The 15,797-nt window shown below is 58.6% G+C and overlaps 4 protein-coding genes across 21 annotated transcripts in view; 1 reads left to right on the top strand and 3 right to left on the bottom strand.

Annotated features, from left to right (window-relative positions):
- RNF123 (ring finger protein 123) overlaps positions 1–8,337 on the top strand; it is a 31,286-nt gene extending 22,949 nt beyond the window's left edge. For all 10 annotated transcript variants that reach the window (XM_060161844.1, XM_060161839.1, XM_060161845.1 and 7 more), the window contains 12 exons: positions 702–776; positions 932–1,019; positions 1,109–1,196; positions 1,285–1,369; positions 2,733–2,872; positions 2,976–3,164; positions 3,256–3,331; positions 3,573–3,657; positions 7,362–7,504; positions 7,657–7,751; positions 7,878–7,963; positions 8,047–8,337. In XM_060161844.1, the coding sequence (XP_060017827.1) occupies positions 702–776; positions 932–1,019; positions 1,109–1,196; positions 1,285–1,369; positions 2,733–2,872; positions 2,976–3,164; positions 3,256–3,331; positions 3,573–3,657; positions 7,362–7,504; positions 7,657–7,751; positions 7,878–7,963; positions 8,047–8,167 (1,271 nt within the window). In that variant the 3' untranslated portion in view covers positions 8,168–8,337. The remainder of the gene's footprint in view (positions 1–701; positions 777–931; positions 1,020–1,108; positions 1,197–1,284; positions 1,370–2,732; positions 2,873–2,975; positions 3,165–3,255; positions 3,332–3,572; positions 3,658–7,361; positions 7,505–7,656; positions 7,752–7,877; positions 7,964–8,046) is intronic.
- Positions 4,021–8,170, bottom strand: AMIGO3 (adhesion molecule with Ig like domain 3). Its single transcript, XM_060161854.1, has one exon. It carries the CDS (start codon positions 6,526–6,528, stop codon positions 4,999–5,001), a length of 1,530 nt encoding a protein of 509 aa, XP_060017837.1. The 5' UTR covers positions 6,529–8,170; the 3' UTR covers positions 4,021–4,998.
- Positions 8,307–10,769, bottom strand: GMPPB (GDP-mannose pyrophosphorylase B). Of its 3 annotated transcripts, none has more exons than XM_060161863.1 (9): positions 10,408–10,769; positions 10,200–10,280; positions 10,060–10,108; positions 9,779–9,921; positions 9,401–9,559; positions 9,236–9,314; positions 9,034–9,161; positions 8,768–8,950; positions 8,307–8,688 (listed from the first exon to the last, which is right to left on the bottom strand). In XM_060161863.1, exons 1-9 carry the CDS (start codon positions 10,534–10,536, stop codon positions 8,557–8,559), a joined length of 1,083 nt encoding a protein of 360 aa, XP_060017846.1. In that variant the 5' UTR covers positions 10,537–10,769; the 3' UTR covers positions 8,307–8,556. The 3 variants fall into 3 exon arrangements, with proteins under 3 accessions (XP_060017846.1, XP_060017848.1, XP_060017847.1); XM_060161865.1 differs by having other exon boundaries at positions 8,906–8,950; XM_060161864.1 differs by having other exon boundaries at positions 9,236–9,308.
- Positions 10,770–11,127: 358 nt separating this feature from the next.
- IP6K1 (inositol hexakisphosphate kinase 1) overlaps positions 11,128–15,797 on the bottom strand; it is a 74,083-nt gene continuing 69,413 nt past the window's right edge. For all 7 annotated transcript variants that reach the window (XM_060161857.1, XM_060161855.1, XM_060161859.1 and 4 more), the window contains 2 exons: positions 15,122–15,297; positions 11,128–14,565 (listed from right to left, as the gene is read on the bottom strand). In XM_060161857.1, the coding sequence (XP_060017840.1) occupies positions 14,032–14,565; positions 15,122–15,297 (710 nt within the window). In that variant the 3' untranslated portion in view covers positions 11,128–14,031. The remainder of the gene's footprint in view (positions 14,566–15,121; positions 15,298–15,797) is intronic.

Raw genomic sequence — 15,797 nt, 5'->3', positions numbered from 1 at the left:
GTGTTAGGAGGGAAACAGACGAAATGGAGTACAGGGTGTGGGGATCACCCCTACCCCACCCACCCTGCCCCGCCCCACCCCACCCCGGCTTTCACTTCCTTCTTGGTGCTTCTGTGGCCCAGGAGCCAGCTGGCCTCTTACCCTGCTGCCCTGGCGCTGGCCATGGGGTGTGGCATCCCATGCAGGGGCAGAGTGGCTTGTCTTTGCAGACCACCAGCAGGGAGGCCCTGCTGGTGGCCACATAGGAGTCTGGGCTTCTTGCAGACCATTGATTCCAGGCTGGGCTTGGCAGTTTATGTCTGGACTAGGCTGTGGGCTTTTACGCTCCTGGCCTGTCCCCTTGCCCTGCCCTAGGCCTCAGTGCAGGCTTTGTCCTCAGAGGTGGGGCTGTGGGTGCCCAGGGGACTTTGCTGAGCCCTCCAGTGTGTGTGCTGAGATGGGTTTGAGCCCAGGCAGGAGGACTCTTTGTCAGGACCTATCCTCCTGCTGGGACCCGCCCAACGCCCACAATGAGTGTGTGCCTTCAACTCTTACCAACTGTTAGTGAATGCCCTGCCTAAAGTCCCCAGATGTCAGCTTGGGCCCAGACTAGCCCTTGGAGCTAGCTCTGGAGCCCACTACCCAAGCCCACCCACCAAGGGGTGCGCCTGCCTCTGGAGTTCGCACTCCCGATCAGCTCATCCTGCTACCCAACCCTGCAGGCTATGAAGAGACCCTGACCCGCCTGGCTGCCATCCTTGCCAAACACTTTGCCGACACACGCATCGTGGGCACTGGTGAGGTGCCCGACAGAGGGCTGGGGGAGACGGGGACGGACGGGATGGTACCTCTGGCTGGCTATTCTCTGCGCACAATGCCAGCCAGGTGGGTATGAGGCATGGGCACCAGGGCTCATGCCAGGCACCTGCTGAGGCATGACCTGTCCCAGCAGATATCCGTGACTCGCTGATGCAGGCCCTGGCCAGCTACGTGTGCTACCCAAACTCTCTGCGGGCCGTGGAGCGGATCCCTGAGGAGCAGTGAGTGGGGGCCCAGGGGCAGGGGGGCACGCACTCTGCCCTGCACAGCACTAGCGTCACCCCGTGCCTACCACCCATTGCTCTCACAGGCGTATCGCCATGGTGAGGAGTCTCCTGGCTCCCTATGAGCAGCGGCCCTGGGCCCAGACCAACTGGATCCTGGTGCGGCTCTGGAGGGTAAGCCTGGCTGGAGAGGATGTGGCTATGGCTGGCTGGAGGGAGGGGTTGCCCTGCCCCACTGACCTCCCGCCAACTCCACCCCCAGGGCTGTGGGTTCGGGTACCGCTATACACGGCTGCCACACCTGCTGAAAACCAAACCTGAGGATGCCAATTTGCCCAGCCTCCAGAGTGAGTATCCAGGTTTGGCAGGCGGGGGCCCTCACCCGCTGCTCTTGCGTTCTCGCAGACTTTCCCACTTCTTCCAGCCTCAGTCCTGGACTCGTGTTGGGCCCCAAACCCCCTGTGTATCCCCTGGGGTTTCCATTTCCCTGCTTCCTCCCAGTCTAAGGACACTCTGGTGCTCTTGAGTCTTGCTCTCCAGTCCCATGTGCGCCCTTTGGTCCTGAACGGTCTGCATGTGTCACAGTGAAAAGGGGCAGCATCTTCCCAGGCTGCTGGCAGCTTATGCAAAGTGATGACCCTATCCCTTGCCCTCTGAACCAGCTCCCTGACCTCCAGCCTTGTCCCAACACCATGTCCTTCTGTCCCTTTACTTTCACTAGCTGGTGCCAGACCCTGGATACCTGAGTCAAGGCAGGGGCACAGACTAAGGGTTGGCCAGGGCCCCAAAGGGTGTCCATGGGGCTTCCTGGAGGAAGTGGCCTTTGGTTGGGAGCAAAGTCTGCATTTTCTGTCCTGGGCCTATGGTCCAGCAAAGCCCTGTGAGCCTGAGGACCTTCACTGGGCCCAGCCCAGGGTCTTGGGCTGTCTTGCTTGCAGAATCTGCCTGCCACATGCTGTACTCACCCCACACAGTGGCTCTCTTTAGCCCATGTGGTATGTTTCTGCCCTTGTGGGAGTGTTTGGGCCTAAAGGGGTCCCCAGAGGCCAAGTTCCTTGTGCAGAGTCACACAGCAAGTCCTTGCCAGTTGCCTTGGTCCTGCCTCCAGGGTGGACCTGAGCTGCAAGTGGAGAACAGCAGTGGGGCCAGATATGCATCCTGCTGCTGTAGGAACTATTGATTTGCAGGGGGGGGAGGTATGCCTAGCCCGGTGTGGCTGAGGGCTCTGGTTACTGCTGCCTGTCAGCCCAGACTTGGCGCCCACCACCTCAGCCGTATGCTAAGGCCAGGCCAAGGGCAGCAGAGGACAGTGGAGGATGGCAGGGCTCAGAGGAGGCTCTTGGGAGAAATGGCCTTGATACGAGTGAAGAGGGGTCTAGGTTGCCCCGTCTAGGTCTAGCCCTTCCTGAAGGGCATGTGACTGAGAACTTTCTGGGGATCAGGCTGGGGCTTGGGGGCGGTTCTAGAACTGGGGGTGGGGGAGGCATTGGGAACAACTGCAGCCTGTGGTTGGCCCAGCAGAGGGAGGGGACAGATTTAGCCCTGACCCCCAGGCAGCACTGCACCCTGTCCCCCTGCCTTCAAGACCTGAGTGTTCCCAGGGAGCTGTCTTTCTGCCCTTACACCAACGACCTGTGAGTGAGGACAGAGGCAGACGGGCAGGGGCCGCTGACTGGAGTCCCGATGATGCCCCTCCCGATGTCCCCACAGAGCCCTGCCCCTCCACCCTGCTGCAGCAGCACATGGCAGACCTGTTGCGGGAGGGTCCTGACGTGGCACCCAGCTTCCTCAACAGCGTCCTCAACCAGCTCAACTGGGCCTTCTCTGAGTTTATCGGCATGATCCAGGAGGTGGGTCACGGAGGGACCTTGTGGGCCAGGGGGTTGCAGAGGATGAGGCACAATCTGCAGTGTGGCCAGACCACTGACTGCTGCCCCCACGTTGGTGGCTCAGATCCAGCAGGCTGCTGAACGCCTGGAGCGGAACTTTGTGGACAGCCGGCAGCTCAAGGTATGTGCCACCTGCTTTGACCTCTCGGTCAGCCTGCTGCGTGTCTTGGAGATGACCATCACGCTGGTGCCTGAGATATTCCTCGACTGGGCCCAGCCTACCTCTGAGATGCTGCTGCGGCGTCTCGCACAGGTGTGTCCATCTGGGCAAGGGTGGTTGGGACCCTGGGGACACCCCAGTGGTGTGAGCCCACCCATCCACCAATGTGCTCCTGCCCTCACAGCTGCTGAACCAGGTGCTGAACCGGGTGACAGCTGAGAGGAACCTGTTTGACCGCGTGGTCACCCTGCGGCTGCCTGGTGAGGACCTAGAAGCCCTGTACCCAACACACCACAGGCCTTGGTTCCTCTGCCAGGAGCAGTGCTGCCTGATTCTACATTCTGCACTGGGACAGCCTGGCTTGGCACCCCCTGCCTAGCTCAGCCTTCTGTGGGGAGGAGGGTGGGAAGTGTGAATGACGATGATGTCAGCTGGGCAGGGATGGAGCCCCTGCAGCGGGACCACTTGGGTAGCTCATCCCCTTCCTTCCCTTTCCCTTAGGCCTGGAGAGTGTGGACCACTACCCTATTCTGGTGGCAGTGACAGGCATCCTGGTACGACTCCTGGTGCACGGCCCAGCCTCAGGGTGAGTGTTAGGGGCTGGGGTCCCCTGTGGGTGCTGGGCTTGTCTGATGGGGAGGGGGCTGGGCAGGGCCCTCCAAAGCTCATCTCTCACATGGACTTCAGCGTCAGGTCTGGAGCTGGAAGGAAGGTAGTGAGGTATGAACTGAGTAGGTGGCGGCAGCAGCAGCAGCAGCAGCCTAAAGTAGGAGAATCCAGGAGCTCCACAGAGCAGGGTGCCCTGGCCCATGGGCAGAGCCGCTGGCTGTGGCTGTGCCTCAGGCAGGGCCAGGGGAACTAAGACTGTGCTAAGGGCGGGGTGCCATCCTGTGATATCCAGGGACACACTGCTGGGGTTAAGAGCTGAGCACACATACTGCCATCTGTGTCTGTGAAGGCTCCAACGACGAGCATGTACTACCTTTATTAAGAAATTCCATGATAGCTGGATCCAGGACACTTGTGGGCCCCCCAGCTCAGCCCTCACTCAGGAGGGGTTCCCAGTCCCCGCTTCCCTGCCTCCCTGCCGTGGGAGTGGTGAGATGCATATGAAGCCAGGGCACTGCTTCAGCCATTAGGCTGATACCAGTGCCAGCCCTTAAGAGGATTCTGCCCTTGGGAGACAGCAAGTTCCGGCTCAGCCCTCCCATCTTAGCCATGCTCAGCAGGCTTTTTACTGCTGAAAAGCTGGGGGAACAGGTCATTGGTGCCCCTTACCATTGTCTTGTGAGCCCATGGGAGAGGCTCTGCCCTCAGAGTGCCAGTGATGCCCCTGGAGGTCTCTTGAGGAGCCTTGCCTGCTGGTTGCCTTCTCACCAGACTGCATGGACTCGTGAAGCTTCAAGTAGCTTGAATGTTGGTGCGTGGGGAGTCACATTTCACCAGAGGGAGGGCTTGTAATTCCTCTTTCCACCCTCGGGGTGGGGACTCAGTCTTCCTTTGAAGTCTTCCTCCTTTTCCCCTGTGGGCCACTGCTGTCCCCTTGGGAAGCAGAAGGTGGTCATGCTTCAATTCTTCACCACGACTCTCCTTGATGGCTGCCTTAGCCCCTGCGGGTGAACCTGGGGCTCTAATGCAAGGGCTCTTCCAGATGGCCCTCGGTTCCAATCCTCATGTGGGCACAGGTAGGCCCTGCTAGGTCCTGGGATGTTTTGGTCCTGTGTTGCTGGGGAGAAGCAGGAGAGAGTTGGGGACTTCAGCCCCTCTACCAGTGAGTGATGTTGCTGTGGTTTATGTCGAGGCCCACACAGGAGGCTGGAGGACCAAGCCCAGTGCTTCCCACCAGCATCTGGCACTTCTCTGGGCAGCAGCGGGGAGCAGGGCAAGCAGTGGGCAGGCAGTGGCCTTGGTGGGGCCCCTGGGCAGCCTAGGTCATCACCAGACCCTCAGAGCCTGTGGAGCTAGTGGACTCAGAGCCAGCCTTGAGCCGCAGGCCCAAGGGATTGTGGAGATCAAAGTCTTCAGCTACCGCTAGCTGCACACGACCATTGAGGCTTCTCCTGCCAGGTTCCAGAAAGACCACGTGCTTGTGGACACTGGCCTTGCGTCTCGGTGCGTCGGGCGGCGTGGTGCTGAGCACTGAGGACTGTGCGCTCAGCTCCTGGAGTGGGCTGGGTGTTCGGGGCCAGCGGCGGCAGCGGCAGGTGTGATGGTAGCAGCTGCGGCAGCCGGGGCAGGGTGGCGTGAACAGGTAGAGCAGCACGAGCACCAGGCCCACGGCGCAGCCCAGCAGCGTGGTGAAGCCCGTGTTGAAAGTGTCAGGCTCAGGGTGTGGAAAGTGCACACTTACGTTGTACTCGTGTGTCTGGTTGTGATGCAGGTGGGGTCCAGTAGCCAGGCACACAAAGACACCCTCGTGCCATGGCTGCACGTTGCTGATGGCCAGGCTGCCATCAGCCCGCACTGCGATGCTGCCGTTGCGAGACCCTGGTGCCACAAGCAGCTCATGCTGCGGCGAGACCCAGGCAATGTGCACGGCTGGGGCGCTGGTGTTGCAGTGTAGCCTCAGGGACTGCCCCACCTGCACATGCAGCTGTTCTTCAGGCTGCTCTAGGCCCCGAGCCAGGGCAGCTGAGCAGTTCTCAAAGACACGGCTGTGCTCAAAGAAGCGCACGCGGGAGGTGGGTACCTTGAAGGCCAGGCATGTGTACTCGCCCGCGAAGTCGCTCACAGCGCTGAGCCCCCGCTGGTGCCAGCGTTGCAGCAGATGGTAGAGACGGCAGTCACAGGGTAATGGGTTGTTGTGCAAGTAAAGGCCGTTCTTGAGAAAGGCTGGCAGTGAAGCCAGGTCAGGTACAGGGATGCGTCCTAGGTGGTTGGAGGAGAGATCCAGAGTACGTAGGTGGGTCGTGCCCAGGCCGTGCAGGTGATTGAAAGAGAAGGACGCAAGTTCATTGCAGCCCAGGTAGAGACGACTGAGCGCGCCCAGGCCGTGGAAGGCCTGCTCGTCTAAGTGTGCCAGGCGGTTATTGAACAGAAGCAGCATCTTGAGCTCCCCCAGGCCGTCGAGGTCGTGGCGGCCCAGGGCCCGCAGGGCGTTAGATGATAAATCGAGCAGCCGCAGGCCGCTGGCATTGGTGAAAACTCCCGGACCTAGCGTATCCAGCTCGTTGTGATTTAAACGCAGGGCGCGGAGCCGGGAGAGGGGCGCCAACCAGCCGGGGCGCAGGCGCTGCAGCGCATTGTGGCTCAGGTCGAGGTCTGCAGCTGCAGCTGGTAACGCGCCCGGCACATCCTGCAGCCCCAGGCCGGCGCAGCTCAGGAGGTCGGCAGCGCAGACACATTTGTAGGGACAGTTATGAGGCGCAGGGGACAGGAAGCCCTCGGAGTCCAGGGTGCTCATTAATCCGACACGCAGCATGCACAGCAGTGTGCCCTGCAGCACCAGCCGGGCCATGGCGGCGGCTGCCAGGGGTGGGACAGGGCAGCTTGGTGCGGGGCACAGCTCCGAGACTCACCCACTTCACATCCGGCTAGAAGTGCGGGGCGCTAAATGGCCAGTGGCCAGCGAGACAGTATGCGGGCTCCGTCCCGCAAGGCCGACCGCTCCAGCTGCCCGGCTCCAGATTTTGGGTTGAGTTGGGGCCACGCTCTGCTCAGCACTCCCTTCTCAGGCTTCCCCAGCTCTCTCCTGAGTGCCTTTCTGAGCACTCAGCTTCTAAATACTCTCCGGGAGGCGATTTCTCGGGGGCGGGGCCTCAGGCTCCCATTGGCTCCCATTGGAGGGGCGGGGTAGCCGCGTCCCCCGGCGTTCATAGGCCCCCGCGTGGCCGCCAGAGGGTGAGCGAGTTGGGCCACAATACCCTAGCCTGAGCTTGGCTGGCGGCTTTCCAGAGGGCCCGTCTCCCGGAACCCTCGGAAGCATGCCTTTAAGCTTCTTGTGTTGTGTTTCCTTTTAAGGGTTAACGTTTATGAGGGGGCAGGTGTTTTCTTTGAAGGGTTAACGTATATGATTGGGCAGCTGTTTCCTTTTAAGGGTTAACGTAAATGAAGGGGCAGGTGGACTTCCATTATCTTCTGGTGGTGCTCCCTTAAACTGGTACCCGACAATGTGGGTCCTTACTGGGATCTAGGACTTTACTGGGAGGACTGGAGAGAAGCAGGGAGACTGGGTGGAATGAACCAGGCAATAATGCAAATAGGCTGGACTTTCCACCCCCACCCCTCCGAACAGATACTGATTTCAGACAGGCCCAGCTTCTGACTACCCTTGTACCCTCTCCCACCTAGGACAGACAGAGCCACATCAGTGCTCCTGGCTGATCCCTGCTTCCAGCTCCGCTCCATATGCTATCTCTTGGGGCAGCCAGAGCCCCCTACCCCTGGCACTGCCCTGCCTGCCCCTGACCAGAAGCGCTTCTCCCTACAGAGCTGTGAGTAGGCTGGGGGTGGGTCAGGGAAGAGAGGGATTTGGGGCTGGGCCAGGTTAGTAGTCTTAAGAGGAGCAAATTCCCAGGCAGTGAGTACTCAAGAGGCACTGGGTTCTAGGGCCACATTTGGCCTGACACCTCCTACCACCCGCCAGACACAGATTACATCAGTGTTGAGGAACTGGCCCAGGTGGAACAGATGTTGGCACACCTGACCTCTGCATCTGCCCAGGCAGCAGCTGCCTCCCTGGTGAGTGGGGCCACAGCATACGGGTCCACACAACCCCAGTACACGTCACCACAGCTGTGTGCGTAGCGTACACCCAACTTGTCTGGGCACCCGACCCCAGCCCACCCTGCACTCTGCTCCCTGCAGCCCACCAGTGAGGAAGACCTCTGCCCCATCTGCTATGCTCACCCCATTTCTGCTGTGTTCCAGCCCTGTGGCCACAAGTCCTGCAAGTAAGTGGGCTGCACGGGCACAAGGGGCTGGGTGGGGAACAGCAGGGATACACAGGCCATCTTTATGCCCTCCCCTGTTGTAGAGCCTGCATCAACCAGCACCTGATGAACAACAAGGATTGCTTCTTCTGCAAAGCCACCATCATGTCTGTAGAGGACTGGGACAAGGCAGCCAGTGCAAGTGCCACTTCCTCGGCTGCCTAGGCCTACCTGGCCCACACAGCAGGAACCTCTACCCTTAAACTCAAACCCAGGCTGGGCCCTATTTATGAGCCCCTTGCCCTGTCCCCCACGGCCCCCCACCATGCCCTATTTGTGCCTGAGCTTGACTTTCAGTCAGGGCCACAGTGAGCATTAAATTATTATTCCATACAGTCCTGGCCCAGCCCATCTTGAGGGAGTGGGCTTTGTGGGGTATGCCCAGCAAGGATCTTGCCAGATTATGTCCACAGGAGAAGGCGGGTGTCCGATGGCTTCAACCTTGTCCAATCCTCCCCAGTCAGATGGCAATGAGTCCAGGGCCTCCTGATGTGTCGAGCCAGTGATCCCCTTGCCAGTGGGGAAATGGGGGCTCAGCCAGCCCCACAGCATCCTCACATGATGATGCGGGGCTCCGGCACCGACTCACCAATAGACTTGTGGGGCAGCACACTGGCCCCGTTGAGGTAGAGCTCGTCGTTAACTATGACGTCCTCACCCAGCACTGTCACGTTCTCCATGCGCACCTTGGGGGGAGGGGCAGGCCTGTCAGCGAGGCAGAGGCATTCCCCCACCCTCCCCATCTGGCCCAGCCCGGAGGCTTACCCACTGGCCCACGCGGCAGCGCCAGCCTACAATGCAGGACTCAAGCCAGGAGTGGGAGCGAATGTGGGCATCTCGCAGCACCGTGCACCGCCGAATGCACACACCATCCTCCACCACCACACCAGGACCCAGACTCACATTAGGGCCAATGCTGCAGTTCTCGCCAATACGGGCACTTGGGTCCTGAGGACAGCGGGGAAAACACAAGTGGGCCATCTGTCCCCCAAGGTTGAGGGGGTTGACAATGCTCTGGGCAAGGGCCTCACCACCAGCACGTTGCCCACAATGCCGGGGCCTGAGCACAGTTGCTCAGGCTGCTTCTGTCGCAGCGACTGCAGGAAGAGGCACATGCCGGTGAGGAAATCCTTGGGCTGCCCAATGTCCATCCAGAAGCCTGTAGGGAGAGAATGCATCAGGGGGCTCAGCCCAGCCACAGACCACCCCCACCCTGTGGCCTCCCTGCCTCACCCTGCAACTCCATGGCATAGAGCTGCCCCTCCTTGGCCATGACAGGGAAGATCTCCTTCTCAATGGATGTGGGCTGCAGCTGTGGGAGTGGGCAGCTCATGAGCAGGGTCATGGCAGTGGTGGCCTGCCCTACCCCAGCCCACCCAGCAGCTGGCTTCTACACACCTGGATGCGCCGTAGCACTGGAGGGCTCAGGATGTACATGCCTGCGTTGATCTTGTTGGAAACAAACACCTGCGGCTTCTCCACGAACCGGTGAATGCGGCCTGTGTCTGCCTCACACACTACCACGCCATACTTAGAGGGTTCCTCCACTTTGGTCACCTGAGTGCAGGGGGACTTCAGGCCTAGTCCAGGGCTCCTGAGCCTTGATATACATGCTGTCCTAAATTTCAGGGGCTTTGCCGAAAATGCTTAAAGGCACAAACTGCACAGCTCTGCAACCGCAACACCAAGGGGCAGTTCAAGGCTGGAGGATGGGAGAGGCTAGGGAGGCTGCGCATGGGGACAGGTACATTAGAGCAGAAAGACGTGCTCTCTTACCAGAATTGAGCCCTCCTGGCCATGGTGCCGGTGGAACTGCACCATGGCTTGAAAGGGGAAATCGCAGATCACGTCACTGTTGAGGACGAAAAAAGGGTCTGCAGTCTCAGAGAGCAAGTCACGGGCCAGTGCCAGGGGCCCAGCTGGGGGAGAGGAACAGGTCACCATCATTTTGGGGGTCTGAGCCCCTGGATCCAGGCTCAGCAGTCCCCATCCAGGCTGAGTCTTGCTCCTTCCCTGGCCCTAAACCCTCCCAAAGGGACCTTCCTATCTCTACTGACCTGTTCCTAAAGGCTCCTCTTCATGGGACATAGAGATTCGGATTCCTAGCTGGAAGGAAGAAGCCCCCCGTCAGGTTCCTCTCACCACGGTGAAAAGTTGAGCGGGGACCAAGGGAAAGAGCGAGAAGTCCGTGCCTCACCCTTTGCTCCTGCGCCTTCATTTCCTTCTCCAGCACCTGAGACATATAGCTCACAGCCAGAATCACGTGGTCCACGCCGGCCTGTGGGCAACAGAACAGCGCCGGCCGCCAAGCGGATTCAGCCGAAGGCACAGGTGTCCCCGATCCCCAATCGCTGGCCGTCCCTCATCCTATCAGGTCCTACCAAGATCCCGGCCCCGGGCCTTACCGCGGCCAGCGCCTCCACTTGGTGCAGCAAGATAGGCTTATTGCAGAAGTCCACCAGCGGCTTCGGGATGCTTAGCGTCAGCGGCCGCAGGCGCGTCCCATAGCCACCCACCAAAATCAGTGCCTTCATTGCGCCTGCGGGCGGCCGGAGAGTGAGTCCCGGGCTCCGAGGTGTCCGCGGCCTGCCTGGCGGACCCCTGCCGCACACTCCCGCCGCTGTGCCCGGCCCCTCGCCCTTCACCCGCCAGACTGACCAACTCTGGCTCTGCCTTGTCCGCCCAGTCCGCGCTGACGCTAGGGCCGAGACCGCAGCAAACCTGGACACGACGCCGGACGGAGACCGACTGCCTCCCAACTCGGGCCGGCGGCCGGCGGGAAGTGACGTAAACTCGGGCGGCCCAATCAGCTACCGTATACGTGGCACACAGTCGGCGTCGAAGCGCCGAAACGCGACGCTCCGCCCGACGCAGCCAATGAGAACCGAGCGCGCCGGGCTACCATGGGGACCGGGACCCGGACCTGCGGGTCAGCTGGCCATTGGCGGATACAAAAGCGGAGCTGGCGCCAAGGGCGAGGCTTCTTTTGCGCTGCGCCCCAACCGCTTCCGGCCCCTCCCCGCCTCACCGGGCCGGGCGGGCCGGGGAGGGGCCGAGGATACGGGCGGGCCGGACTATGCCAGTCTCCCGGAGGCCGAGGGGTTTCTCAAAGACACGGACACGCCTCGCTTTCTAGCGGCTTTATTTTGACATACACGACCTCAGACACAAGCGGGGCGGGCAGCGCTAGGTGTACAGAAAGGGGCAGGCTCAGCCCAATGCCGGAGCAGCCCCTCCCCTGCACGCAAGGTCCCGAGAAAACGCAACCGCGCCCAGACGCGACCGGAGCCACGTGTCATATCCGGGCGCAGGGCTCGGGCGGCGTGGACAGGCTTAGGCAGCTTCCAGGAAAGTGGAGTAGAGAGCGGTCCTCCAGGCGAGGCCTTGCAGTTCCCCGAGAAGCAAAGATACCAGGCCCTTCCCTTGGTTCTCCCCAAACTTTTCCCCATTAAAACATTTTTTAAATCGGCACAAACAAAACCAAATTGAACAGTTTTAAAAGTTCAAGCAATCTGCATCTGGGGGGGTGCACGTGGCGGGATGTGAGCAAGTGAGCAAAGGATACGAACTAGCCCAGGCCTTTGGCCCCTTAAGGAGAATCCCCACGCCCACTGTACAGGCCCGGATGTGAGGGAGGGGTGGCGTCCCGGGCAAGTTGCAAAACTGGTCCCCTTCCTCTTTAAGCACCGCCCATCCCACCCCGCTAGGGGGCTGGTGTCGACTTCGCCCAGGGAAGCACTATAGAAAGGGGTCGCTTGAACGCCCCAACCCGTGATCCCATCTTGCACTTTGGTCCCAAGTTGGGGCTGGGAAGGCAGGGCCTGGCAGGGACAGGGCTCTCTAGCATGGAACAGGGCGAAATGGTGGCAAAGAGCGTGTGCAGACACACATGCTCACCACCCACCAGAAAACAGGGCTGTGTCTCCCAAGTGTTCAAAAGTACTGAAAACAAGGGACCCTGCCCTGGGGGAGAAGCAGCAAATCCCAGCCCTGCTCTTTTAGTGCCAGGCAAACACTGAATTTAAGTCGGTACAGCCTCTCTCGCGATGAAGAGCGGAATGGGGCAGCATCTCCCATAATATACAAACTCAGGAAGCACAGCACATCCCCAGGCTGGAGAGGTGCCATCAAGTGGGTCCCGAGTGGCCCCAGACCCTTTGCTTTAGCCTCTGCCTTACCAGGAAATGACTATCCACACTAATGAAGAGCTACTGCCCCCATGGATGAAGCCACAGAATAGTACAGCAGATGGTCATTACTGACCAGAAACAGGCAAGCTGCCCCTCCTAGCCCCAAGGAATGGGAACCTGCCCACCAATGGCACCAGGGTCAGAGGGCCGAGAGAGATGGGATCCCATCAAGGAGCCCATTTAAGATGTGTGGGGCTGCATCTCTAAGGACCAGGAAATTAGTCCATCAGTTACCAAGGCCTCTCAGAGACACAGGCTGGCAGGCTTACCATTAATGCCCCAATAGGGACATGCTAAAAGTGACAATGACAGTGGCCCTAGACTCAGAGGTGAGAGCACTAACCTCAGCAATGGCTAGGTGAGTGCAGTATCACCTGGCCACATGTGTTAGAGGTGGCAGGTCTCTGTGCCATTAAGGGCTGGCAGCAAAAGTTATGGGCAAGGAATGGGTCACCCCCTGGGCCTTCACTGTGCTACTGTCAGTGTTGAGTGTTGAGGGGGCCACACTCCAGGCTCACAGAGAGGGTGTTGGGCCAGCAGGGAAACACCTCCTCCAATTCATTTTGCTACCAGTTCTTTTAGAAAAGGTAGCACCTGCTAAGGAAGGGCACAGGGGCAAAAAGCTCACCTCAGAAATGGTAAAGAGAATATTTTGCTGAGGGAAGCATGAAGAAAATCAATATTTACTAATGAACAAGGCTACACCCCAGGGGAAAGATCACAGGGGCTGGTAGATGGACAAATGGACAGACTGATGGACCCCAGTACTGATAAGACAAAACTCTCATTAGCAGAATCTGGGCACCTGCACCCAGCACCCAATGTCCCTATAAGCAAACAAGCTTAAAGTTCTCCCTCACAAGCCTGGAGCTCCTCACATGGGCTGCTGCCTTGAGCTTGGCCTGGGGAGAGGTGAGACCCTGAGCGGACCACAGCCTTTGAGCCCTGGAAGGAGCAGCCCATCCAAGGCAGCACAGCTGCCCAAGCTAGAGGAAGAGGACTCCTACCCACAGCACAAGGACTGCAAATACTAGCTGGGTCAGAGCCATCAGAGGCCCTGAGGCCTGCTGGAACACTGACTCTCCTCAGCAAACAGAGCAGGGCTCCCTCCAGTGGGGCAAGAGGGGATGGCCTCCTTAGGCAAGGGATCTTGGTGAGAAACGCTGGCTGGGCTGTGCAGGCAGGAGGAGGAGCAGGTTCAAGTGCCAAATAGTGCCTGGGGATCCCAGGGCCTGCCCTCTATCATTGCTGGCTTCAGCACAGCTTCATGAATCTAGCCTCATGCCAAGGTCAGAACCGAGAAGGGTCCAGCTGTGTGCAGTTGGCCCTGTGGTGCCCTGGGGACATCTGTTACAGACCTGGATGATACCCACAACACAAGCTACAAAGTCCCCCAAGAGATGGGCACCCAACCCTCTACTACTGGGAACAAGGGATGAGTGAGCATGGAGGGGCCCTGAGCCAACCCAGGGCTTCACCCCACAACTAGCAGGACCCTGCAGCCACAGACCCCAAAGACCTAGGCAAGAGAAACCAATGTCCAAGGGCAACCTGTCCCTGCTGCCAAGCCCACCAGGGGTATCTCTTCCTTCCTAAGTCAGCCTGGACACAGCAGTCAGAACCATAGAGCTAGGAAGCCTGGCTGAGAGGATGTGTTCTGCTCTCCTTCACTTTATATATATGGATTCCAGGCTACAGCTAAAAACATTTCTTTTAGTTTACACCAAAGAGAAATATAACCCTTTTAAAAGCAAGTCTGTGTGTCCTCATGGCGAGTTCAGAGCAATGGTCCCTGCCTGAGGGTGGAGAGGAAGGGGTTCTGGAAGCCCAGAGCTGGGCCTACTGGTTCTCGTCCCGCATCTGTTCCATGATGCTGATGAGGTTCTCCAGGCCAAACACATAGCCTCGGTCAGGCCCATCATGCACAGTGGGGTCATCTCGGAAGCCCTTGAATGTGCTGTGTGCAAAGTCGATCATGCGGACATCCACCTTGGGTGGAGAGAAGGGGCCCACCTCGGGGCTGGTGCTGCTGGGGCTGGTGCTAGGGCCACAGGATGGTGCCACCTCAGGGAGCCCTGTGTCCAGGTGCTTGATACGCATTTCGGACCGGCGGTCCAGGTAGGACTCAGACCGGCACTCCTTACCATCATAGATGACAAGCAGGGAACTGGAGTAGAAGCGGTAGGAGGCCTGCCGCTCCAGTACAGCTTTCAGGCCTCGCAGTTTGCTTAGGATGGGCTCAAAAAGGTCACGCCGCAGGTCCAGGCCATTGTGCAGGTACTGATAGAGGGCATTGCGGAAGCCTTCAATGGAGAGCCCACGGCCATAGTACTTGTTCCTGCAGAGGTAATGCCCCGTGTCCAGCTGGTACACCTGAAACCCCAGGAGACAGACAGGTGAGTACCAGGGAGGTCTGATGACCTCACGGTGCCCTGGGCAGGCACTATCTGGAAAGTACTTCTGACCAACCTGAGCTTTTCTGCTCAACCCTACACAACTAGAGTAGGCAGGCCAAGTTCACCCTAAGTTTTCCTGTGGTAAAGCCAGCAATGTGCAGAGACCAGGCCTACAGGTTTTCTGTCACTACCTTTGGAGCCCTCCTCCAAGTTGCCCCAGGAGCCCAGCTGGACTCAAACTAGGAATTATCCTGCTGACAGACAAGAGTCTTACTTGCCCCAATATGAAGGCAACAGGCTCTCACAGTGGTTCTGCACTGGAGCCCAGACCAAGGTCCCCAGGTAAGGACAAGAGGGCTCAGGGAACATGTCTACAAAAACGCACTCAGCACTCTGTAGGGGACTCACCCTCTCGGAGGAGATTCTGGACCACTGTGGGCCAGGAGGACACCTGGCTCGGATAGCAGGCAGGCACACACACAACCCAAAACATGCAAGCAGGAGCACCTAGGCTCTCACCAAGGATGACTCACCTGCATGCCACAGACCCTGACACCCAGCGTAGCTGACGTACTTTGCTCGCACTTCCGCATCTGCCGGGCTGCCTTCTCAGCTGATGCATCATCACCATGCTGCCGGGTGCCCATCTTCAGGTCCAGCACACAGGGGTACTTGAAGTGGTGCACCACGTTCTCAAGCAGGAGGAACTCTGGGCCACAGTCAAGGGGAATAACCACCAAACTCACCATCAGCCCCAGCCAGAAAAGCATAATCCCATTTTTCTATAAAAGGAGGCATTCCATTCTAATGTAATCTGTATTCACCTCACAAACTCTCAAATGTGGATTTCAAACCACTGCCTTATTATTTCTTTAAAAAAATTTTTTGTTGCGGTAAAATACACGTAACATTTATCATTTTAACCATTTTTAAGTATACAGTTCAGTGGCATTAAGTACATTCATATTATTGTGCAACCATCACCACCATCCAATCTCCAAAACTTTTTCATCTTCCCAAATAGAAATTAGAAACTGTACCCATTAAACAGTAACTCCCATTCCCCTCTCCCCTGCCCCCATAACCACTGTCTACTTTCTGTCTCTATGGATTTGCCTGTTCTAGATACTTCATATAAGTGGCATCATGTAATATTTGTCCTTTTGTATCTGGCTCTTTCACTTAGCAAATTGTTTTCAAGGTTCATCC

This window comes from Lagenorhynchus albirostris, chromosome 10 (assembly GCF_949774975.1).
Source record: "Lagenorhynchus albirostris chromosome 10, mLagAlb1.1, whole genome shotgun sequence".
NCBI lineage: Eukaryota > Metazoa > Chordata > Mammalia > Artiodactyla > Delphinidae > Lagenorhynchus > Lagenorhynchus albirostris.
The sequence above is the reverse complement of the archived record's forward strand: the minus strand, read 5'-3'. Positions and strand labels throughout refer to the sequence as shown.

Coding starts and splice junctions, on each gene's coding strand:
- AMIGO3 (XM_060161854.1), bottom strand. CDS start 6,528: ATGGCCCGGCTGGTGCTGCAGGGCACACTGCTGTGCATGCTGCGTGTC.
- GMPPB (XM_060161863.1), bottom strand. CDS start 10,536: ATGAAGGCACTGATTTTGGTGGGTGGCTATGGGACGCGCCTGCGGCCG. Junction 10,109..10,199: donor TGAAGGCGCAGGAGCAAAGG/GTGAGGCACGGA, acceptor TCTTCCTTCCAG/CTAGGAATCCGAATCTCTAT. Junction 8,951..9,033: donor TTGTGGGCAACGTGCTGGTG/GTGAGGCCCTTG, acceptor CGCTGTCCTCAG/GACCCAAGTGCCCGTATTGG.